The following is a 25,302-nucleotide window of genomic DNA, read 5'->3' as shown; positions in this document are numbered from 1 at the left end:
ACACAGGCAGCCCGTTTCTTATGTTGGGGCAGTCCTTTGAGAAAACTCCACGGCATCCCCAAGAGTTAGAACACCGGGATACAGTCGTCTATCACTGGTAACGTAAATGGTGCTTCAGCGCTGCGGAAACACTTGCATTCTCGCACACATTGCTCACGTGGCCCAGTTTCGTACAGCTGGGACATTGTAGTGACTTCGGTACGAAAGGTCACACATGATTTTGAACATGGCCCACCTTTACATACAAAGGTAGACAGTCGCCTTGGAATACAATTCTTAAACAACGTGAGTTGTCCAAACGGGCAACATTCGTGATGATGGCAGCTTTGCTGGCTTGCCTGATAAGAACTACATAATCGGCTCTTGAAATGGCCTCGTCTATTCCGAAAACACACCGGTGGTGTAGTTCAAGACGGGTGTTATATATGAAACCACCTTCCCTCCATCCATATATGTCACGTTTCGCAGTGTGCTCAGCGAGGCAGCATACGCATCATCAATCGCCTGGGCGTTGTTAGGAGTGTTTACTCTGGTATCGGTAACTTGTTTTGACATGAAATCATCGACCAGTACTGAAACGAATTGCTGATTAAAGTATACTGTGTTGGCGTTGGCAACTGCTTTCTATTCCTTCATTTCCGCGAATTGCAGGAATTTACTGTTTTAGTGCTGCTGCGCTCCATTATTTGTCATTCTACTGAGTACACAAAGCAACCCCACACTAGCTGTAGGCAGGAAGACAAGCCGTCTAAAATACTTGCGGAAAATAATGACTGGTAAGGTTAATATAACTGCACTCCCGTATCTAAAGGTCATCAGCAGATGAACAACACGCTACAATCGTAAACATTTCCTACAACCAAGTTTTGCTAAAACAGATTCCGCTCACAGTTTTTAACTGGAACTGTCTGCCCGAATCTGAATGCGAGGCTAAAAAGTTTGATAAAGCTCCTGAAATGCATGTCTTGGTAATTTTTTCAAGCTAGGTTTGTTTCAGAAACTGCTGTAATTTATGTCATACGAATACTTTTGCCAGCTATTTTTGCCTTTTCTCGCATTTCGCCAAAAGTGTGTATGCTGTGTGTTTTTTCATATCCTTCTCATATTCTATTGTAATCCCAGTACTGCTTAGGCAACTATGGCATGTAGCACTATGAAGTAAGTGAGTAAGTAAATAAATAAATAAATAAATAAATAAATAAATAAATAAATAAATAAATAAACGTGGAACGATCGTGCTTTTATACTGCGGCACAGAATAGATATTTGCTCATTGCGGCCCATCAACAGCGCGTGGAACAGCGTCTCCAGTGAGCGGATTCATTCTTTTCAGAACCAAGCTTCGCCATCGTCGTTAAATTGAACGTTAAAAGACATGCTATACCAAGTTTTTTCGGTCCTCTCAATGACCGTCGAGTTCAAAGTATATTTCTCTCTTCTCGCTCTGCACTTTGTAGCAGAGCGAGCTTGGAACTGATGGGATCGAGGAATGTTTCTGAAACAAATGAAAATTAGAACTAATGCGGCGACTTTAGGTGCTCCTTTGTTAACTCGTTTCGTCATTTTCACTTCTATTTGACAACACAAATTTGTTGAAACTATGTTGTGTATTGTTATGTTTTATGTGGCAGCCCTATATTGCATGTGCCTTATACTCAAGAGGCAAGGAGCAGCCAGCGCCGTATTTTTGCGTGAACAACTTCTCATATCACGTTTTCAAAAAATGGGGCGGCACATAAATACTTTCAGCTTTCTTCGGTGGAATGCACTTTCTATGTATTAGGCGCAGATCCGCAGTAATGATGCATATTCTGTGCTGTAGCAAATGTTTTCTTTCCTAGATGTTCCTTGGACAAATGTTCTGGTAATATTGGCCTTCATGGGACCATCGCGTGTCGTGCACTAACGATTTATATAACGTATTAGAGTTTACTTGGGTAATCTGGTATTAAAGTTGTGTGATATATTTTCTTTCTGCCTTTGTTCTTTATTTTGCTTCTCATTTGGTTTGTCCTTGACATTACTTAGTCGCTAGGATATGCGCCAGTCCATCGTTGACCTGTCTTGCCAGGAGCTTATTGTTTAATAAAGAACCACGAGAACACTCGGATGACGACAATGACACTACGGCGACGGCCACAACAATAACGACGCTAAAGTGCTAATACAACAGCAGAATGACGTCTACAACGGCACTGCGGCAACTATAGTACAATCATGACATCGGTGATGGTGACGGCGATGACATGACAACTAGGATGGTGTGACCAAAGATGGCATAATAACGAGGACAAGAGTATGACGGTGATGCCACGTTGACATTACCGACAATGAAGACGTAACAATGGGGGCAGGACAATGAAGCTACATTTTGTGGCATTATGACTACCCGCGAATGACGATAACGGTGGAATTCTACTGCTGTCACAACAAAATGTAACATCAATGGGGTATGAAGCGTTCATCGTCAATAAAGGAGCGTCGTTAAACGTTATTATCATATTGCCATGACCTGCGTACCTGTTAATCAGACTCACAATGCACGCTTGCCGTAGATCGTCGGGATCTACTAAGGTCTTATTCTCTGTCGATAACGCTCGGGGATAGCTTAATTTTTGCGTTGCGTAACTTCCAGCTTGACGCCTCTCTACACCGCTGAACATGCAACCTTTCAATGTACGCCGAGATTGAGGTACATGGCAACGTAACGCTTACGAGACATATAATTAATATCATCACACCCTCTCCTATGAACCATAACGATATCGTGGCAACTGGGCGATCAAAAATATGGATCTTGCGTTGAAGCAGGTGGCAAGGTGGTGTCTCTTGCCTCAGAGCACACTGTCTCCACAAACTATCTTTTTCGATAGTACTTCGTTGACGCCGGGCCAGTGAAGCCGATTTGTATCCTGGTATTGTGACACCACCTGACGGTGAACATAAATGCATCTTGTCGTCTCGCTGGCGGGTCTGATACTGGTTTGCACGAAAAACGCAGCAGTCGCATAACGTTCCTGCGTAGCCGCGCATATGATTTCCGACGAGATCCCAGATTCCTGGCTGGAAGCATTACGAGCACAGAGAAAATGGAGCTCCACGCTTAATCTAAGAGACAGCAGCGCGTCCTCAGTGTATACACGTAGTATTAGGCCCCATACCACTTGCTTACGAGATTGCCCAATCTCGTGAGCAAGTGGTATTGTGCAATGAGCTCTCAGTAACAGAATCTTTTCTATGTTGTTTTGGATGTGCGGAAACATTTCCTTGCCATAAACATCAATGAATCAGCATGGTAGTTTCATCTGCTGAAAAACTCAATGCATAGTCATTAGTACCGTCGTAGAAAATCAAGAGTGAACCGCCCAGCAATCGTTTGTTAGGTGATGTGCAGGGTCCACTAAATACTGGACTGGGATGATTGTGTAACTTGACAATCTTGGTGGTAACACTGGCTTGCGAGAATTTACGGAGAAGTCTCCATAGAAACATAACTTATGTTCGTCTTCACACGTCAGGCGTCAACTGACCTGGTTAACAGGAATTGTTAAATCTCTGCATAACTCGAACAAGATCGTCACGACATCATTCAGTCGTACTGGGTAGGAAGCCAAGAAAGCCTTCGTTATAGTCGATGAATATTGCTCATTTAGTTCTATAAGATATTCGTCGTCGCCGGTTGCCGAGTCATTTATGAACGAAAGATGCAGTCATTTAAGCAAGGATATGATGATGGCATTTATTTGGAACTGCTCTTACGGCACACTTCGCGAACCAGACAAGGGATGGACTACGATGGAACATTCACAGGTTGAATGAGGATGCTGGTCTGTGACAACCTCTATGGGGTGGCAACCTGAGAAACAGCCCGATTTAAAAGGCGGGCCTTAGGAGCCTTTGTATGAAGAACGTCGAAGCCTTGCTTTCTCCGCTGCATAGATGTTAACTAGCGGGCCTCGGCGAAGCCAACGCGGTCGTTGCCCCTGTCGAAGATGGTATAGTAGCGGCCTATGAACATGTCTCCCAATATCCAGAGTGGCCCCATCTCCGGTGGAAAGTCCATGGGAGTGAAGCCGCTCAGGCAAATGGTGGTTCCCTCCTGCGTCACCTGCGTTAGTACAAAAGGCTATCGAAACTGTTGCTCCTGCCATCCATGTGTGCGCTGCAATTTGGGTTATCTGTGACGCCTCCCAATATGTAATTATACACTCCATCAAAAGCACGAGTACGGAACAGTAGCTCTGAAGATTTGCATTTTTATAACGACACACACAGGAGGGAATATGACAGTAGTAAAATTGTGTGCTTGAACCGAGACACAGGGATTGTCTACGCCTCAGGAACTTGGGAGTGCGGAGACGAGCATCGTGGCAAGCAAGATAGCATTGCCGTGAACCTCGGAGCCCGTGGCTAACAGTTTTCTACGCTTTCCGCGTGATGACCAGACATTAATTAGATGACTTTGTTGAAATAAATAGTATCAATAAGAAAATACATTTCACTTACTGATCATGATATATCGTACAACGAAGTTACAACGCAACTACTTGTACTTTGGTTGCGGGTGTTGCAATGCGCTATCAGACCCTTGCATTTAGTGGACCCATTGATTAGAAGTTAGAAGCGAATAATAATATTTAGCATTGATTAGACAAATGTGGAATAATAACATAATTATGAACACAAATTACATGCGTGGTGCACTTATTCTATCTCGCTGAAGCAGAAGTCCCTTGATCTTGAGCGAGGGTGAATGAATGGACGAAGACGAGGTGGCCAGTTCATTGTTTAATTTGTGCTAGGGTACCTTAAGGTATAATAACATAAACAAGAATATTATGTCATGCAGTGGACATAAACATAGGCTGATGACGATGATAATATAGAATGTCACAATTTTCACCAGCTTTCCGTGACGCGTTAAGCATTGAAAAGAGTGAACAAGAGGAAAAGGAGTGTTGCTTCTTCGGACGGCTCTAACATTTAATACCGGCATACCTAGCTCATGAATGCGTAACGGAGTAAATGTTGCCAGATTGTGCTTATCTTGTGGCTGTCACATTCTTTTGAGAATTCGTTGTCGATATGCTCTTTTCCTAATTAAACCTACTGAGCCCGCTCTCCTTCTACTACGATCAGAAAGAAACGGATGCGATCCTTCACAGTGCATTCAAAGCGTTATTGCACACTAATCAGGTAAATGGGGGTTGCTGTTGCGGAGGTGCCACCATGTTCTTTAGGCACCCGCAAAGAATCCTGACCTGAAACCGTCAATGCAGAAGGGAATATTTTCTATTTCTCAAACACTAGCGAAACCACCGCAAACTCTCTGACTGAGCCCCCTTTGCAGAGCTCGCAACCTCGTCCTGCAACTAGGGTGACTGGCTGACATTGGTTGTCATGGGGCTCAAATCCATGTGGCCAAGTTGTCTCTGGTGTAGTATGTAGCGGAGAGGTAACAATCTTCGGCGAAACAACGGCGGTCAACTCAGACGTCACGAAATGTCATTTACTGTTGCGCTATTCACGAGTAAGGTTGTGTCTGAGCGTTTGGGAGCATAACATTTCACAGTAGACGAAAAAGGCCACTCGGCGGTGGTGGGGCACCAGGTGAGTCAATGACCAAAATATAAAAATATACATTGAGCAAGAAGGAGAAAATATGGGTTCACATTGATTATATGCTGATTGGCATCACTCTCAGGGCGAGAACGCTGGAGTTTCATGGTGGCGTGAGCACAGACCTGAAACGCATCTTGCAGTAGTATTCGCCGACAAACTACCGCTGTAAACTAATTGATGTGTTATTTTACCTTCCATTTATGTGCTATCTTATCAAACCGGCCTTTTAAGGGAAGAAAAGAAAGCAGTGTTCTATAGTGCTTACCTTCAAAACATAGTCGTCTGGGCTGAGCACAAACTCTCGCTTGTTTAGGTGAAATGTAATCTTGGGTAACGAAGGGAGAGATTCGCAGTCCACGAGATACTGTAAAAAATATATATATATATATTAGTCCCATGAAAGTGCACATTTGAGGCCTGTGACATGTAAAACGGTGATAAATTTACGTGAATGCACGAATGACAGGAAAGAAAGCAAGAAGATCGTTTTAGAATTGGATGGGCAATAATATGTCGCCATTTCCACTCGGTTTCATAGGTAACCAGTGAGAGTAGAAGCATACTTGTCAACCATCTGCTGCTGGTTATTCAGAACTGACGCGAGAGGAAACCAGAAATAAAGGCAACGAGGCGTGAAAAGTACTGCCGCAATAGTCCCACATTAGGATTCGTACATCGAAAAGCACACATGATTTCGCTAAAATTTACGTTTCCAAGAGCTTCGGGACGAGGAAAAGCCAGACACACGCTGGTGCCTGGTGCCCACAAATAATATTTTAACAAGGCCCGCTCAAAGAGACGCGAGCGGGACCAAGAGCAGCTGGCCTTGAATTTCCGCAACCACCCATTGCAGTGCTCGCGCACCGTCAGCGTGCTAGGCGTGTCGTCGTCGCCTTTTTGGTCGGATCACTGTGGCGCGAAGTGGCGCGCTATAGTGCGGGACGAATGGAAGCCGCGAGTGCGGGACGAATGGCGAAGGGCGGATGGTGGTGGTACGAAAGGCACGCAGCTAGTAGGACTGGCCTGGTCGGGAGGGAATGTGACAGCAGATGTCGGTAGACCGTCAGAGCCAAAGTAGACAGGCTTCAGATGGTCGATGGCAACCCTACCTTCCCGGCCGTTGATGAGCATTTAGGTGCACGCTTGAGTACTTTGAACGGATCATTATATGTGGTCCGTAAGGGAACACGCACAGCGTCGTGGCGCACAAAGACGTGCCTGCCGTTCTGAAAGTAAGGATCGACGTATGCATGAGGGGAAGAGCGTCGTTGACGGGGGGAGGGGGGTGTAACGACAGTACGCATAGCGTTGCGTATAAGGTAGCGTTGTCGGAAATGTCAGCAGTTACAGAGGGTGAGTCGTCGAAGAACTAGCCGGGGAATCGAAGAGAGATGCCGAACGTAAGCTCGGCGGCGCTGCAAGAAGAGTAACTGTGAAGAGCGGTGCGGATGTCAAGCATAACGAAATGAACGTGGTCGATTTATAATGAAGGAAAAGTCGAAGCCATGAGTGAAGCATTCAGTCGGAGATGAAACGTTTGATGATCCCATTGGATATCGGTAGGTAAGGGGTAGTCTTGATGTGATTGATCCTGAGGAGCCGATCTAGATTTTCTAACAAAGTTGAGTAGAATTGACGACCACGGTCAGTCGTAATGGTGGAAGGGACACGATAGCGGCTAATCCCAAGTGTGATGAGTGCTCGAAATATCGACTTCGCCTGTAAATGCAGGTTAATGGGTAGCGATAGTTCCCGCAGGCAGGAAAGGAGCCGGCAATATCAACGTCCAGATTGCTCAAGCAGGCGCCCGGGGCTGAGAATGTGGCAAGAGGAGTCGCACTGTGGCGATGCATTTTAGACTGTTGGCAGTTGAGGCACGCGCGTCACCAGCGATGAACGTCTACCTCGATACTAGGCCACATATAACGAGAAGTGACGAGTCACTGTGTTGCGCGAATGCGAGGCTGAGCCAAAAGACGTCTGGTCGATGTATCACAAACGAGGGGCACTTCGCATTCAGTGAGCAAGACGTCTTCAAAGACCAGAGAGAGAGAGCAAATGATAAATGAAAGGCAGGGAGGTTAACCAGGACTGAGCACGGTTGGCGACCCTACACTGGAGAAAAAGATTAAAAGAAGAAGATAAAGTCCACTGGGGATATCGTTCGTTCACTTAGTTCGGATCACAGACGCTGACTCAATTCGGTGGCTTTCGAATATCGCAGCAGCGCTTTTGCGGCCTTTTGTAGCTGTGATATGCGAGGCCATAGTCCCAAGATATTGTTCAAGGTGAATTGTTTTCTATCTAATTGGTCGAGAGCTGTGCTGAGGTCATGTCTTTCATTTTCAAAAGGTGGCCACAGTAGATGTTCTGTAGTTTCCTAGACCCCGCAAGCATTGCACTCGGCGCTAACAGCCATTACAATCAAAAACGAAAATGTATTGGTGAATCCGACGCCCAAGCATAAGAGGCACAGCATTGTTTCCTCATTACGCGTAAAAAGATCAGCGAGGCGCCGCTTGTGCGAAGCAGCTAGAGCTCGGCATCGATACTCTGGGCGGCACCCATGGTCGTGAAGTCGATGACCAGTCGTCTGTGGTCCATAGCATGAATGGTGGCACGAGAAAGCGCATCGGCAACGGCGTGAGATTATCCGCTGACGTGGCGAATGCCGCTGGCGTATTCAGAAATGTAGGCGACCTGTCTGATTTCGTGGGGAGCGTTGAACATCGCGAACAACCGCAGCAGTATTAGGCAGAAGTGCTCCAACTACATGGTCAACTGCGAACTGAGGCGGTGACGACGAAACGAGGATTCGATTGTAATGAAGCAAAGTTCCGAGTCCGATGACCAGAACTCGGGGAGCTTGAGAACAGAGACCTCGGGCTCGCGGGCTGGTGGCGTTCATGATGGCACTTGGCTGGAGGACTCCGATGCCATGGCTTACTGGTTAGCAGGCAGACTGCGAAGATAGCGGGGCTCGAGCTCCTGATGGTGCTAGGCCTAGCGAAGCGGCTAAGGCAACTGAAGGGCAGGAGCTGAAAGCGATGACTTGAAGTTCGGAGTACCCAACTTGCGGATGAGGGAAAAGCAGAGAGACATTTGTGCCTGGTGCCCGTGAATGATATTTTAACTATACCCGCGCAAGCAAGCATGAGCAGGACGAAGCGCCGCTGCCCTTCGTTCTTGTAACCGCCGAATCCAGTGCTCGCGCACAGTCAGCGCGTTGGGCGTGTCCTCGTCGTCTTTTTGGTCGGATCATTGAGGCACGTAATCGAGCGCTCCAGGTGTCTTTTTTGTTTTACCATCCGTCATCTTGTTCGAAGGACATTGTGGATCTTGGTCACAAAGAAAGAGCGGGAAACTTCAATGTAGTAATGCGGTTGAATTTTGGTGGTGGTGGTAACAACATTATTGAGATTCTGCTCAGTTATGTTCTGGCAGGCCTGAGTCCTAGGATGGCCCCTCACGAGGAGCGACCCTTTCGGCCCAGGCAACGAGGGCTTTTTGTACTTTTACGTCCGGCGTTCTGAGCAGCTCTTCCCACGTCTGTTGTGAGGGAGCTGGCAGGAGCGACCTGGGAGGGGGTAAGCCCTCGCACCCCCGAAGAATGTGATTTTGGGTAGCCAATGTTTGATTTGTGCAATTTTGACATATTGGGTTCCATTGCCCGTTGGTAATTATGGCTAGCCAATGTGGGCTGGGGAACGATTTAGTTTGGATTCGACGCAGGATCGAGGCTTGCGCTCGCGTGAGGCTTGCGTTTGGAGGCGGGTAGATTCGCCTTTTTTGCTTGTAATAGTTTGTTATTTCGTGGTATGTCGTCGGTGCCTCATCCATGGGATCCGAGTCTGAGGGGCACATCTCCCGGTTGATTAGACCTCGGGCTACCCAGTGCGCCTCCTCATTCCCTTGATTTCCCGAATGGGTAGGGACCCATACGAGTTGAACAGTGTTTTCATTATTACAGTCCCGTAGGACTCGCGCTGCACAGACGCCTATGCCGCCTCTCGAAAAGTTGACTACTATTTGGAGTCGCTTACAATAGTTTGCACGGAGGGATTCATGATGACCAAAGCAATGGCAGTCTCTTCCGCTTCCACGGTGGACGCTGTTTTTATGGTCGCGGCGTTGAGGATACTTCCCTCTCCGGTCACGACGCTCACTACGTAAGTTTGGTGATTTTGCTTTGCCGCATCGACATAAGCGGTGTGCTGGTTGCTTTGGTACCTTTCTTGAAGGGCCTTGGCTCTGGCAGACCGCCTCTTGTCGTGTCTCCCAGAGAGCATGTTCTTGGGTAACGGTTTTATAACCAAACGCCTTTTGACCGCACCGAGTAATGTTGTTCTTCCTGCTGAATTCATAACGGGATTCAGCCCGAGTTTACTTAGAATAACCCTGCCAGTTGCGGTGCGGGAGAGTCGTTCACGTTGGGCTGTTTTATGGGCCTCCACGAGTTCGTCTAGGGTATTCTATATACCTAGCTCAAGTAATCGTTCAGTGTTCGCATACCTCGGGAGACCAAGGGCAGCTTTATGAGCTGTGCGAATGACGCTGTTAACTTTTTTCTTGTCATAAAGGCGTAGGTGGTCGTAAGGGAAGGAATACACGACGCGACTGATCAGGAAAGGCTGCGTCAAATGGCAGATATCATCCTCCTTCATACCGCGGTGTCGTGTGGCTACTCGTCCGATTAGGCCACATATTTGGCGGGCTGTCGTCCGTAATCGGGCAATCGCCTCAGAATTATGGGTGTTATGCTGAATTAACATGCCCAGGACTCTTATAGTCAGTACGGGCGGAACTGGGCCGTCTTCCATATTGACTCGTATAGGGGAGGTGGTGTCCCTTTCGGTGGGGTGCTTGGTTGATTTATCACGGATGACGAGAAGCTCCGATTTTGTCGGCGAGCACGATAGACCATTCTGTCGCACAAAATTTTGTACGGTATCCGCGGCCGCTTGTAATGCTTCCGTGATTTCTCCATCGGAACCGCTATTTGTCCAGATGGTGATATCATCGGCATAGATGGAGTGTTTGATATGCGGGATCCTTTCCAGTAATAGAGGCAGGTTTCGCATGGTCACATTGAAAAGGAAGGGGGAGAGGACCGCACCCTGAGGGGTGCCCCTTGTACCTAATTGAAATTGTCCGCTTTTAATGTCCCCAAAATGTATTTCTGCAGTGCGATCCTTGAGAAAGCTTGTAATATAGCCATAAGTGCGCTTCCCGACATTCATTTGGGCTAGATTTGTGAGTATTGAAGCATGTGACACATTGTCGAACGCTTTACTCACGTCCAGCCCTAGAATTGTACGGGTGGCTCTTATTGGACCCGGATGTAGGATATCTTGCTGAATTTGCCACATAATGTCTTGAGTGGACAGATTTGATCTGAAGCCTATCAACGTATGGGGCAGCAACCCATTGCTTTCAGTGTACTCGTTTAGCCTGTTAAGAATGACGTGTTCCATAACCTTCCCCAGGCAAGAGGTTAAGGAGATAGGGCGGAGATTCTCTAGCTCCAGCTTCTTGCCAGGTTTGGGTATGAAAATTACGTTTGCATGTTTCCAGCTGGTGGGTATAGTTCCCTCTTTCCAGTGGATGTTGAAAAGATTGGTGATTTCAGTAACCGACTGATCGTCTAGGTTCCGTAGCATTTTATTGGTGATGCGGTCCTCGCCAGCCGCCGCTGTTGTTTTGATGTTGTTTAGGACAGCACGTACTTCAGATTTCATAATTTCGCTGTCTAGTTCCCTGTTTTCCTTTCCGGTATAAGCTACGGGTAGAGGAATATCGGTGCTTGTATTAAAGTAGCGGTTTTTTAGAGCTTCAAAAAGGGCATCATTATCTCCCGGGAAAGAGTGTATGATCCTCTGAAGGTTCTTTTGTGATGCTGTTTTAGTCTGACTGGGGTCAAGTAGGTGTTTAAGCAGGAACCAAGTGTTTTTGCACCCTAGCTGGCTATTAAGGCGGTCGCATAGCTGGTGCCAGTGTTCCTGACTGAGCTTTCGTGAGTATTTCTCGATATCCCGTTCCAGTTGCGCGATGCGTCTGCGTAGGCCGCGGTTGTGTTTCTGCGCGGGCCAGCGTCTCTGCAAACTCTGCTGCGCAGACCACAGGTGGACCAGTTTAGCATCTGGAGCCGGGCCGTCCTCCTCCTGGTCTACCTCCGTGGTCGAGTTAGCTGCGTCTTTGAGAAGAGTGGATATCCATTCTTCAAGGTTTGTGATGGTTGCGGGTTCACGTATATTGCGAACATACCGGAAAGCGTCCCATCTAGTGTGCTTAATTTTAATCTTATTTCGCTTGTAGCCTCTTGAGGGTACCGTAATGGAAAGAATGTAATGGTCGCTACCAACGTTTAGTTCGGTATTCTTCCAGATGGCATTGTCTATGTTCCTGGTGAAGGTTAAATCAGGCGAGGTGTTTTGACTCACGCTCTTGCCTATGCGGGTTGGTCTTTCAGGGTCAACAAGAAGAGTAAAACCAAGGTCTTGAGCGGTCTCCCAGAGTTTAGTGCCCTTCTTTTGACATTTTTGGTAGCGCCACACTAAACAAAAATAACGCGAAACGGGAGTAAACCGCTCGTCCTGTATCGCATTCCCGTTTCTGGGTTTTTTTTACTACGTACCAGTCGAGGTAAAAATTTACTACCATGCTGACCAAGGTTTTTCTATGTAGAAACGAGAGTAATTTTTTAATCTGTGGGAAGGTTTTTAGGGACGATAGTGGTACTATATTTTTACTGCCATCACGAAGTTCTAGCGGCTATTCCTGAGTTATTTTTCAAGCCCATTCGCGAGTTTCTTGGGTCTGATGCGGGAGTATTTTTTTACCTCATTCATCCAGTTTTCTAGGCTATTCCTGGGAGTTATTTTTAGGCCTATTCTCGAGTTTGGTGGTACTGATGTCGGGGTATTTTCTTACCTCGTTATCAAGGTTTCGTAGCTCTACCCGAGAGTAATTTTTCAAGCCCATTCTGTGGTTTGTTGGAGCTGATCTCGGAGTATTTTTTTACCTCGTTCATCAGGTTTTCTCGGTTCTTTCCGAGAGTAATTTTTCAAGCCCGTTCTGGAGTTTCTTGGGCCTGATGTGGAAATATTTCGAAGGCAATTGAAAGATTACAAAGATGATTTCATGGATCCCAAGCATGAGTAATTGTTTATTAGTTCTGACATGTTTATCATAAAAAAGTCAGGCATGAGTTAATTATCACAAAACTATAGCCTTATAAAATGCTGTGATAAGCATAATAAATATTTGTACTAACACACAGACTGGGGGCTGGTAACTGCCCCATTAGATCTCTCATAGCAAAATAAAATACATCACAACACATTCAATGTGCAATCCGACTAAAGTACAGTGAAAACAAGCAACATACAATATAAAATCTAACTGATAAATATACAGTCAGTACTAGTGACGTTCACATTAAACCCACTGAATATGCAGGTCATTCCTTCGAACAGGCAGTTGTCCAGAACATGGGTGTGCAGTGCATTCAATGGATTAGTATGAACATAACTATGCAACATAAAAATATTGCACTTAGGGCCAAATGGCATCTGCTGCTAATGGCCATTACTGCACCAAACAAAATTAAACAACCATGTGGTAAATACAGCAAGCATTCGTACTATCACATTAGTGCCGGCCACTGACCACCATATCTCTCACTGCAAAAGGAAAACTATCAACGCATTCACGATGTAGTGAAACTAAAGCACTGTGAAAACAAAATGACACACAATACAAAATCTAACTCACAAATACACAGGCAGTACTAGAGATGTTCACATTAGACACACTGAATATGCAGATCATTCCTTCAAACAGGCAGTTGTCCAGAACATGGGTCTGCAGTGCATTCAATGGATGATTATGGACGAAACTATGCAACATAAAAATATTGCACATAAGGCCAAATGACATCTGCTGCTAACGGCCACTAGTGCCTCAGACGAAATGAAACAACCATGTGGTAAATACAGCAAGCATTCATACTATCACATTAGTGCCGGCAACTGCCCACCACATCTGTCACGGCAAAATAAAAACTATCACAACACATTCAAGATGTAGTGAAGCTAAGTCAGTAGTAGAGATGTTCACATTAGACCCACTGAATATGCAGACAATTTCTTCAAACAGGCACTTGTCCACAACATGCGCGTGCAGTGCATTAAATGGATCATGAACAATACTATGCAACATAAAAACATTGCACTTAAGAGCAGCTAGCATCTGCTGCTAATGACCATTAGTGCCCCAGCGAAATGAAACAATCGTGATAAATACAGCAAGCATTCATACTATCACATTAGTGTCGGCAACTGTCCACCATATCTTTCATTGCAAAAGAAAAACTATCACAACACATTCAAGATGTAGTGAAACTAAAGTACAGTGAAAATAAACAAGTGACAGAATATACAAAATCTAACTCTTCAGTATTGCAACAAGCAAATGAGGGGGCACTAGAGATTATCACTAGACCCATCGATAGCATACTGACCTTCAAACAGCTAGTTGCCCAAGACATGGGTGCACAGTGCAATGAATGGATAGTTAGGAAGAAAACTGCAACAACCATGAGCAACATGTTCCATAAACTTTCAAACTTTCTAAAAAATGACCTCACTCAGATAAGGAAAGTGGTGATTGCTAATACACACGACAAAACATATATGGAAAACAGCCATTAACTGATACTAAAGCCCCTCCATACACGTTTCCGCCGACCAGGTTAATTACCGCCAACCTACCCTCTTCCTCCACGCTCCTCTGCCACTCACCCCCTTAGCTTCCGGTGTCAAGCGGAACTTCAGTAGCTGCAGCTTCCTGTTCCGAGTGGAAGTAACGCTATGTTTTTCTTAACGTTGTTTACTTTCGCGTCGATGGAGAGGCTTTAATTGCACCAGCTGTGGTTTAAACTGTGAATGCGATTCCATCCAAGTACCACCGCCTATTGTAATCAGCGATCTGATCGTGTTCGCTGTTTCACGTCAACCTGTGACGGGTTGTGCCACGAGAGACAACGTACAGTGGAATGTAGTGCCTGGCGCTTGGAGACCACTGCCGTTTTTCGTGCATTTAGAAAACAGCGACCGCGAATTACTACTTCAGCGGAATATAACAGCTTGTCGCCTTTGCATTCTTCTCATGGCGACTCCCACAGCTCTGCTAAGCACGCGTGGGCGGCTGACCATCGGCAGTCAAAGCGGAAATTCCCGCAGCACAACTCCAGGAAGCGGTAACGCCGGAACCGGAAACTTTTAAAACAGAAATGCTGGAACAGGATTTGGTGTGAGGAGAAAAGGCGGCGCACAAAAAAGGTTGTCGCTACTTAAGAAAGCGGCAGTGGCGCGTGGATGGAGGGGCTCTAACTGATACCACTCCCCCTTGTGCTCAAAGAAAACATATGCAGCCCTTTTTCCACACAAGAGGAACATGTTGCACAACTGTATTGCAGTACTTATGGGTACAAGCCAGATTTCAATTTCGTTGCCTAAAAATTGTAGTGCTTCTTAGATAGACTAAAAGGGAATTGAGTGTGTGGCCCTTGTCTGTTTCTAGGCATGCAGTTGTGATGGATGCCATATGCTTGTGTGACAAATTGAACATAGTGCTACAGGTACGACTACAAGGATGTATACTTGTAGCTGCCCTGAAACCCCTTCATTTTGCTAGTCAGCATCTATAGCGTATCTTTGTATTGCTCATCTAACACTGTTTACACACAGAAGGCATGTCTGAATACCAAACCACCTTATTCTCCACAGTTACTTTAAAGTGAATGCGTTGTGACAAAGTGTAATGTGAGAAGTCCATGATAAAGAAAAAAAAAAGAAATAAAAATAGCTAATTCAACTCCCCCCTGAATTACCAATTTCTGGGCCATTAAGTTTTGCATAATACACTTGTGGTGATTAACACAGAGCCACGTTGGCCTAACCCTAGTGGCACAGGACATCCTTCAAGTTATCAGTTGGTACAGAATCATTCAGCATGCTGCTGGTGCTTTTGCCCCTGCTGAGAATACCTGTGGCATACTAACACACATTTTGTTGCTGAAGGTCCATTACAGAGATACTAAAGAGAAACAGTAAATCATTTCAGACTGATAAAACAATCTTTCAGATTTGTATTCATGATAATTGTGGCAATAAGCGGATTAATACATGAGAAAATGAAGATATAACTTTCATTTTTCAAGTTTTATGCAGTGCCCGCACATCAGCGTGGAGTCATACTTCAACTAAGTATATTCTTTGACACCTTTACAACAGAATTCATCAATATTGGCCAGTAGAACATTAGCTAGACCCGACCAGACACCGTCAAATTCCATATCACAGCGAGCTGGTGCAGGAACTATAAGGTGGTGGTGGCGACACAAGTTTTCATTTTTGCAAGTTATCTGGCTTATCAAGCCAATTCTCATGGTGGGAGTTGTTTTTTAAGTGCGGTAGAAGAATGATTTAATAAAGCTCAAATAAATTTTCTATTTCGTGTCCCTTTAAAGCAAGCACTGTGCTACATGGCTTGGGCAACCTGACAGCCACAGAACCCACGAGTGCTTTCGTTAGGCAAAATAATTTTTACAGAAACTTTCTTGAGGATATGCATCTAAAAATTTTTTTGCCTAGCAATAGTTTTGTCTTGTAAAAATTGAGTAAATCCAATGCTTTCTACTGCGGCTTTGTGTAGTAAAAATCAAGAAAGCACTGCTCAATAAATGTCAAAATCCTGTGGGCCTTTTTCGAGTAGATAACGTGGAAGACCCAGAACGAAGCGAAAAGGCAGGCCAGGCCTGCCAGCAGTGACGCTGTCACAAACAATTACTGCGCATCCATGTGTAGCGCCTCCCTTCAACCTCTACTTTTGTAAAAGGAGCCTTAAGGAGGTCCCCCGCGAACTGAAAGCCCGAGTTGTTAGCATCCAGGCGCAGCCTCTTCAGCAGGCCCTTTTCAACATATACACCGTCGCCGATGTCTACCTGTGAAACAACAGAACAAGCACAGATTAATTTTCTACACTTTTGATCAAGGAAAGGTTAGGAAATAAGGTAAGGTTTGCAAAAACGGAAGTAGCTGCTTCTTGTTGATACGGTTTAAAGAACAAAGCACTATTACGTATACCATACATGCGTTGTGCTGAGCTGTGTACTTTCACCTAGGACTAGAAAGTATTGGGAACTTCAATGCGAAAGAAAGACATTCATCTGCCTAGCTCTAAGCAAATGCGTTCCACCCCTTGGCACAGAATGAAATCTGGTGCTGTTCTAGCGATTAGCACACATTGAAAGCTTCAAGCCTGATTTAGTATTAGGCCAAGGGTCAAGCTGTGCTCGATTATAGTCAGATACAACTTTAGAAAAACAAGGGCGTTTACTCCTCCGAGGCAGATGCACACGAGCATCCACTAATGGGTGCGCACTCTGGACTGACGTCATGCGCCGGACGGCCGGTGGCTCGCCGTCGGAGAAGATGGCCGCCCGGGCTTCGAACTGGGCCAAGTCGCGTCAGCTGTGCGTGTCAATGCCTCGTCACAGTGAATTCCCAAACTGTTTGTCATTGTCTATCATGCCGGAAATATTACTGCGAGCTTACAATGCGGCATCTGTGCCGCGTGCGTTTATTCTAAGCCGTGATCCGGCGAAGAAACATTGCAGCAGCATCGCTGATGCTGCGCTACGCTTTGCCTGAAAACAGGATGCCTCGGTGAATGCTGCAAACACACATCCTGCCTGTTTGTTTCATGTCTTTTTTATTTCGCTCCTGAGAGAAGTTAGGACAAGAAAAGTTTGCCAAAGTCTGGTGCCTGCTGTCAGCGGCGGGTGAGTTCGTGTACCGTGTCGCTGCATTTTTCGTCGGACGGGGTAAAGTGATGGAGCAAAACCATTCTGAGGAGAAATTAGAAAAGCGTGCGCGCGTGAAACAAACCTACGAGCGTCTCAACAGAAAATATTTGACAAAGAAGCCTCCAATGCAAAGATTTGTCTCCGTCAACTTAGCATGAGTGATCGTTGTCAACAGTGAGATAGCCGAGCGTCTAACGGCGGTGTTCGAGCGTTGTGTATAGCACTGTCGATTGATTTCTTTCCACCAGTGCTCACCGCGCACGCAAGCTGTAGAATGCGTGCTGTGGTCCAGTCACGCATAAGTTGTGTTGCCAGCGTTCCTGCTTCCATGCGTGTTTGCACTTACTCATATTTGTCCTTTTATTTTATATTAGCATTTGTTTTTGATAGTTTTCTTTCAGCAAAGTCCTTACACATTTTCATTAGCCAATCTCATTCAAAGCACTAACTCCTGTACACTGCAGGACTGGCCTCTTCCATCTCATTAAAACCTTTCTCACTGGTCTACCTCGTCTTCCAATCTGCCTACTTGCTGCGTTTTCTGTCCTTGTTTCTTGTGTTGTTGCTGCAATGTGATTAACCAACTTGCTCAAAACAAATTTTGATCGCCTATCAAAACAGAAAGGTTGAGAGATACATTTTCTTAAAAGCGTCATGTGGGTTGCACAGTAACTTTGCCTCTTACCTCTGTTCATGTTTATGCGTCAGTGCATGTGGCAGCTAGCCAGAAGTTCACATGAAAGGCTGCATATTGTGAAACACCTTGCTATGCTGTTGCATTTTTCATGCATTCAGTCTTAGTAAACAAACGGTTTCGCTGCCTATCCCATATGATGGCGAAAATTTTCAGCACGAATAACAATGTGCAGTGGGGTGTGATTTCTGTCTGACGCTTTCGCCGTTGCAAAGACATTCTTCTGTGAATGGAGCCCAGCAAAGCAGTGCACTGAGAGCTTTTGCAACTTTCACCATTTATTACTTCACAAATGACATTGTCTGAACCTGGCCATTGATCGACATGCCGATGGCTTGTAAATTAAATAATTGCCTCAATAAAACACATTCAACTTCACTCAGCATTTTTTAGCACAATGCTAGCAGAGCTATTCAGGGTGAATAATTGTGCTTACATTGGTGTTACTTGCCCGGTGAGATAAACAAATACAACAATGGCTACGGTATGACTGTGATTTGACGTGCAGGCTGCTAAAGGTGCCTTTGAAGCGTGCCCTGATGAATGTTATTTCATCACAGGGCCCGTCATGCTCATAGGTGGCTGCCCAATAGAGTATTTTGGGCGTATCTGACATTGGCATTATTCATCTCAACGGGCTGGAAAAAACAGTAGGGGCAGCACAACTGCACGCAAAGCACAATGTGCTTTGGCGTGCAAGCTGCTAAGAGTGGCTGTCAATTTCATTCACGTTGACTACTGCTTTTTCGCGTGAAGCTGGACAGTGGCTGCCCGAATGAGCATTTCGGGCCCCACATAGTTATTCAGAGTTAATAACTGCATTTGCATTCAGATTTTCCGGCATTTCAGCACGTTTCCATGCCAACGCTTATATTGAGCATCATCTGTGCAGGACGTTGCTTTTTCAGAATTGGGCTTCCATTAGAAGGAATATGTCATCAAGTGAACCGCTTATTTATTTGAGAGGTCACGGGAGAATGCTTGGCTGCTGTGCTTGACACACAGTACACCGCTTCAGTGATGGGAGATCCATTGTTGCGTTTGCCGAGGTATGTGTGGCTGGCAGGAGGTCTGGACCTCGCTTCACGCAGAGTCAGAGACGAGGAGAGTTTTCTCTGCGAATAATTCTTTATACAATGTTTACATGTTGTCGTCGTTATCAAGACAGAGACCAACAGAGCAGCTGCAAGCTGCTTAAATAACACCCCTCAGCCCAAAGATCTTCCAGACAGTCCCCAAAGACGAAACAAGGTCGTGAGAGAGAGGGTCTGGGCAGCCTCCGGGGTCCTAACGCCGCTCTCGGTGGCCGGCGCTTCCTTGAACCGTGCTGCGGCGTCAGGACGATTTGGCGGTCGGTCAGAATGGTGCGCCGGGCAAGTTTTATGGCCCGAATAGGACAAAGGGAACCAACTGCAAGGCACTGGGTCAAAACATAGCCCTCCTTTGGAAACTGTCCCAAACACAGCGGGAGTCGTTTGTGGTGCGGGCGCCGCCGGACAAACGAGGGGGGGGGGTGCGTTGCTGCCGGGACGGGGAGGGGCCGAATAGCAGTCCGTGATCCGGTGGCTGCTTCCGTCGTGGACGCCGTGCAGCCGCGAGGAAACTCGAGCCGTGCACGTAGTCGTGTCCGAAGCAGGCAGGCACCATGCGGGGATCAATGCTGCCTCCACAGTCGACAAACCATAGCACTGGCCTTCCGTCAGGCAAATCCCAGGGCACAAACATAACACAATATATGCTTCGAGAACTCGTTAGTGATCTTCTCGATCGTCGGTATCTCGTTGTGGTGAAAGAAATCGTGCACACGAGCTCAGCGCACACGTGTCCTACTTCGTGCTGCTGCTTCTTTTCTCCACATTTTGTGGGCGTTTTCGCGAGGGCGTCGATAGTTTGCCACCCGAAATATGCGAAGCTTTGACCTCCCTCCTCACCTTTAACACGGTGCTTTCGCTGACACTGAGCATCTTGGGTTTGTAATGGTTGCGATAAATGCATTGTTTTATATAAGTACTTGCTCAGTAGCAACTGATTCATTTGAAGCTCGGAACAAGAGTAGTAAATGTGCCGTGTACATGTAAACAAGCACAAATGCCATGCAGAGTTGCTCTTTCTACTTTTGCCGCTTGCAATGAAGCTAAAGAGCAGACGACGGGCAGCGTTGTGGAAGGCACGGGGTTATTTTTCTGTCGCAATCTGGCATGTGCTGTAGCACATGAGAGCTCTACTAAACCAATCATCAAAGTCTTTATTTATACTGAGAATTGTGTGTTTCCTAAGCACGATTTTTTGAGCGGGATTATTTTAGTCGCGGAGGCAATCGGACGTCGCGCTTCATTCATCTGTGTGGGGCCTCCCCTTTTTTCTAAATTTGTATCCGACTATAGTGACGCACAAGTGCTCGAGAACTATTGAACAAGACGCAATTGTTTTCGATTTACTGACTGCACTTGGGTGTAAAGCTTTTGTCTGAGAAATGAATAAACCACATACACAAGCAGCATTTTCTTAGTTAGCACAGTCTTTAATAGGTACTGATACCTTCAATTTAGAAAGACCTGTATATTAGGCCTCATCAAACTAATTTCATAAAAGTTTGGCAAGGTAGAAGCATAGAATTTTAGAGTCATTAGAAGACAGGTGAAATGAGTTATTTGTTGCAATTATTACTCAAATTAAAAATTTAGACCACTCATCCCAATGACAAATTGATGCAAGCAGTTTGTACATGCCACATAAGCATTTAGATATCAAAAATACGGATTATAGAAAACCTTTTCTTGGAGGTTCATTATTGCAAGCAGTCATGCCCTCGAGGAGAAATAACTTCTTTTTCTGTAGGCAGAAATGAGGCTCGAGTATTTTATTGACACATATATGCCCATGCATATATGTTATCTCTGTTGTAAACCTTTTTTTCATGTATATGCAAGGTGTGTGTGTGTAACATCTCATTGTGCACAAAATCAAATCCATATGAACCCGACAAGAAGCTAAACAAACAAGAGAGCAATCCCAGTGACAAGCCATGTTAAACCAACGAGGTAGCCATCCCAGTAACAAACCGTATCAAAAATTTTACTGACATGAATTCTGACCTTTGAAACATAACATGTGTATATGAATATTATCTACATTAGAGCAATGGGCAACTTTAAGCAATGGCTACGCCAACATCAGAACGATGTGGATGAGTAAAGAGTGGCATCAAATGCTTTGGCAGAGCATGCCGCAATGACTAAACACAATAGTGACTGGATAGTGTCTAACATAATCGGCCAGGAAAGAAATTGGAAGCCATGCCTGTACCCGGATTCCCTGGAGATGCAATCAACAGGACACACGTTTATCTGAAACCAAGGAGCCCACGCCCATCTTATGCTAAAACTTACTTACTTAAATATGCACTTCCACTTTTTTTAGCCTTATTGTGAACAAGGCTTCCATATGGAAGCCAAAATGTATTGCTTTTAATGTTGTATTTGGTTGGTCTATGTCTGTCTTTGTCATGTTTCATACCGACCACACAGGCTTCTCTGAAACTCTTGATGATACAACTTTTGTGCGAAAGCATTGCTTAAGGCACTTTTGCATAAACTATGTCTTTAGGTGGTACAACGCATTTTTCTAGACACTCTAGAGCACATTATTCAAGGCACGAAACCTGAATTCATGGTTCTTAAAAAGGCATTTTGGCTAGATTAATATAGTCTATATGGAGTATATAAGGCATAATTACTCAAGCGCCCAATTATATTTAACTCAGAGGAGGCTACTTTAGGTAAATTCATTAAACTGAGGGCACTCCACCAAAACATAAAATTCGTGATCAGCCACTAGAAATCCTGAAAATGGCAATACAGTAAAATGATTGCATATAACACAAATGTATCCTACAACTCGAAAGGCAGCGCCAGTTTTGTACGCACCTTTGAGAAAGCACGCAGATCACGTGCTTTATTGTCGTGCTGTCCAGCTTCCAGCAGTGCAGCAGGTTCCTGCTCGATGTAGGGATGCCTCCAGAATCCGCATAGCCTTCAAAAGTAAGAAATGTTTAATTTATTGTGCTGTGAACCTGGGAATTTGTGATTTACCAGTGCCATGTGGAATTGCAAAGAGAGCCTCACACAGCCAGCTGCATGAATTTGCGCCTGGTTGCACAAATGTCTCTTTGTTATATCTAAGGAGGTTACACTGACATTTTGTAACAAGAGAAGTTTCAGGGAGGAACGAAATCAGCAACAACAGGCTACCAGGACAATCAAAAACAAAACTCATATAAGCAGTAAAACGTGGCGCTTTGGATTAAACAAAAATATTGAGCACATGAAAAGCATTCTGAAAGCTAGATCACAATTTTGTAGCGATGCTATTCCTTTTCGTTATTCGTAAGTGGTCTGACCGCCGCCCCGGCCCGTGCTACGTACTGGAACAGCCGGCCGTTTGCGGTGGGCGACAAGAGTGGTATAGAATCGAGGGGTAAGTATCGCTACAAAATCGCAGTCCTTACTTTATTATGCACTGCCATATAACCTACGATTGAAAGAGCTGGCATCCCGTTCGTAAGAATTGGTTGGTCTATGTCTTTCTTAAAGGCCGGTGTCTGAAGTGTCTCGATTAAAAATAAACTTCGTTACTGTAATATCGGCCTATGTCGGGTTTGCAACATAGAAGACAAATACGCGAAGACACTCAAGAACATAAACAATACACAGGTTCTCGCGACATGGTCCTCCAAACCAAACTGTATACATACAAAAATCTTCATACAAGCTTCTATCCGCTTAAGCGTCAAACAAAGGAATCGTGTGCCAACGCGCGAAGCCCATGATACATCGACGGATACATTACACATGTACTGTACTTGCGGGAATGCATATATAACGAATAAATTCTTGCCAGAAAACTACCGAACGAACAGTAACTTTCAGTGTTTTCATAATTGTGTGCCCATTCAGGCATAGCAATCAAGGCGGGTAGCATATATTTTACAGCAGAATGCAAGTACGCTTACTGTAACATCAGAAGAAGCCTTCGTGAAATTGCTTGCTAAATGTGCACAGCAAGACGGCCAACCTATGATCAGAAAGCGCTTTGCTCTAGCTAGTTACACAACGTTCATTACGTAAATCATAAGTTCAAGAATGCGCGCAAGGGCCAAACTTGCTTACCTTTCAAAAAGACTTGGCCAACGCTCCTTCGTCTCAAAGGTACCGAGGCACCGATGTCTTTCTGGCGCAAGCACTGTAGAACTTCCGATGAACTCCAGTTCCACAAAAGCACAACTTTCAACAGCCTTCCATACACTACGATTCGAAGCTCCAGTACCAGAATTTTCACGGGAGCGCGGGCAGGCAGCTCGGCGGAACAAAGGCAGCTCGGACGGGCGCTGTAGTAAGACACTCACTGTCGACACTGGTAGATCGCACGAAACACACGGCGAACTAACGGCGTTACACGAGTCCGGAGGGTTTGCGATGGTTACTGCACATGACAAGGAGCACATTTTGTCTAGGCTCTTCTAAAATATAACTCAAATACCGCACTTTACGACAACCAGCGTGGTATGTCGACCAAACAAATACTGCAGTGGCGCCACTCTGCGGTTTTTAGAAAAATGTGTCGTAAATGAGAAAATTACGTGTTTTTTCCTAACAACAATCGGTAGGGACACTTTAACAAATTTCTTGAGTCCAAAAGTGTTAACTTTGTATAAATATGCACTTTTTTATACGAAGTTTAAGAAAATGTACTATATATATATAAAAAAACGAAGCGGATGTCACCTTCAAGATTCGCAACCGCTTCAGTCGCATGCAGTTTGCAAAAGCACGGCCTTCGAAATCAGACTTTGTCGCTCAAACGAAACTGTAGCTGGGAGGAGGGCAGGCATTTAGGCCCCAATTGGGTTTACAGTGCCTAGGTAGGCTTCCTTATTTATAAAGAATATACAGGGACTAACGCCGAACCATGAGCGAGCTTTAAGCAGGGGACACACGGTACGATTCGGCGTCCGATCCAACGTGCGTGTATCCGAACGGTCGAGCGGCGCGTAAGCTCCGCCCAGATCCAGCCCCCCCCCCCCCAGCTTGAGTTCAGATTCACGTCGAGAAACGCAATATACAAGCTCTGCACAACACTGCTTCGCTTTACGTGAACACTGTCAATAAAATTATGCCCCTGCAAGTGACAGAACACTTCACGACGGCGTGTTGTCCACTGACGGCTCCGGTAACGGTCAGCGATACGGCCGGCAGGCATAGCTAGGCGGACGCTGCGGCCGACGGCGCTTGATTCACCCCGAGCTCGATGAAGAGGGCTTATTTTTGCCAAAACAGTTAACGCTGTGCACTTAGGTAGCCCGTAATCAAATACAATTGGTTTACTCGACGCAGTCGTTGCGAAGGGCAAACGTGCAAGCGAAGCGAGCAGCCTCGCTCGGACGGTCGGTGCATAGAGATCGGTGTGTGCTGTTTGTCCGCGGAAAGGCCCTCGAGTCGCGGCTCCCGATTTCGACGGTAGCTTAGTGCTAGTGTACTAGGCGCTGTTTTGCATAATAAACACATATTTGAGATAACTTTATTGAACTGGTAACTATTTCGTGTCGGCAACAAACTGCAGCAGGCTAGGGGGAAAAAAAAAGACGGCGAGAAACCGGCCTGCCAGCGCCGCCTCCGTGGAGGGAACGTCAGAGAACGTCACATTAGCTGCGGCCAAACGACGGTGCGGAGAGTGCGGTTGTCGGACACATCGGACAATGAAAATTTGCCCGGTTTGTCGCACGCCGGACGTCCGATCCGGCGCTTCGGCATGCGCACGGCAAAACACCTCGATTCCGGCTGCCGTTCAGGCGCGTCGGCCGCCGGATTGGACACCGAATCGGACCGTGTGTCTCCCGCTTTAGTTGGCGAACACGAGTCCATCAGCGCGCCGTCTGTGCAGCTCCGTGTGCTTGCAATGGTGGATGGCCTACGGGCTTCTTTGACGCCTACTGAGCACAAATTCATGATCACCGCTCGTATACACGCTTCCTACAGCGCTAGCTGTGGTGTTTACGAGATTATGTGCCCTCACCTTGAATTGGCGAGACCGCTCGACATGATCGCATCTATTTCTAGTG

General features: G+C 45.8%; 1 protein-coding gene and 1 long non-coding RNA gene across 2 annotated transcripts in view; both read right to left on the bottom strand.

The window, feature by feature from the left end:
- Positions 1-3,713: 3,713 nt before the first annotated feature.
- LOC135904276 (cathepsin D-like) overlaps positions 3,714-25,302 on the bottom strand; it is a 45,914-nt gene continuing 24,325 nt past the window's right edge. The window contains exons 6-7 of the mRNA XM_065434902.1: positions 5,888-5,986; positions 3,714-4,108 (exon numbers count right to left, since the gene is read on the bottom strand). Of these exons, the coding sequence (XP_065290974.1) occupies positions 3,947-4,108; positions 5,888-5,986 (261 nt within the window). The 3' untranslated portion in view covers positions 3,714-3,946. The remainder of the gene's footprint in view (positions 4,109-5,887; positions 5,987-25,302) is intronic.
- LOC139055936 (uncharacterized) lies at positions 12,795-24,232 on the bottom strand. The gene is made up of 3 exons (XR_011512023.1): positions 23,354-24,232; positions 22,112-22,217; positions 12,795-16,627 (listed from the first exon to the last, which is right to left on the bottom strand). It is a non-coding gene; the product is annotated as an uncharacterized lncRNA (long non-coding RNA).

Source organism: Dermacentor albipictus, chromosome 2 (assembly GCF_038994185.2).
Source record: "Dermacentor albipictus isolate Rhodes 1998 colony chromosome 2, USDA_Dalb.pri_finalv2, whole genome shotgun sequence".
NCBI classification, from domain to species: Eukaryota; Metazoa; Arthropoda; class Arachnida; order Ixodida; family Ixodidae; genus Dermacentor; species Dermacentor albipictus.
The sequence above is the reverse complement of the archived record's forward strand: the minus strand, read 5'-3'. Positions and strand labels throughout refer to the sequence as shown.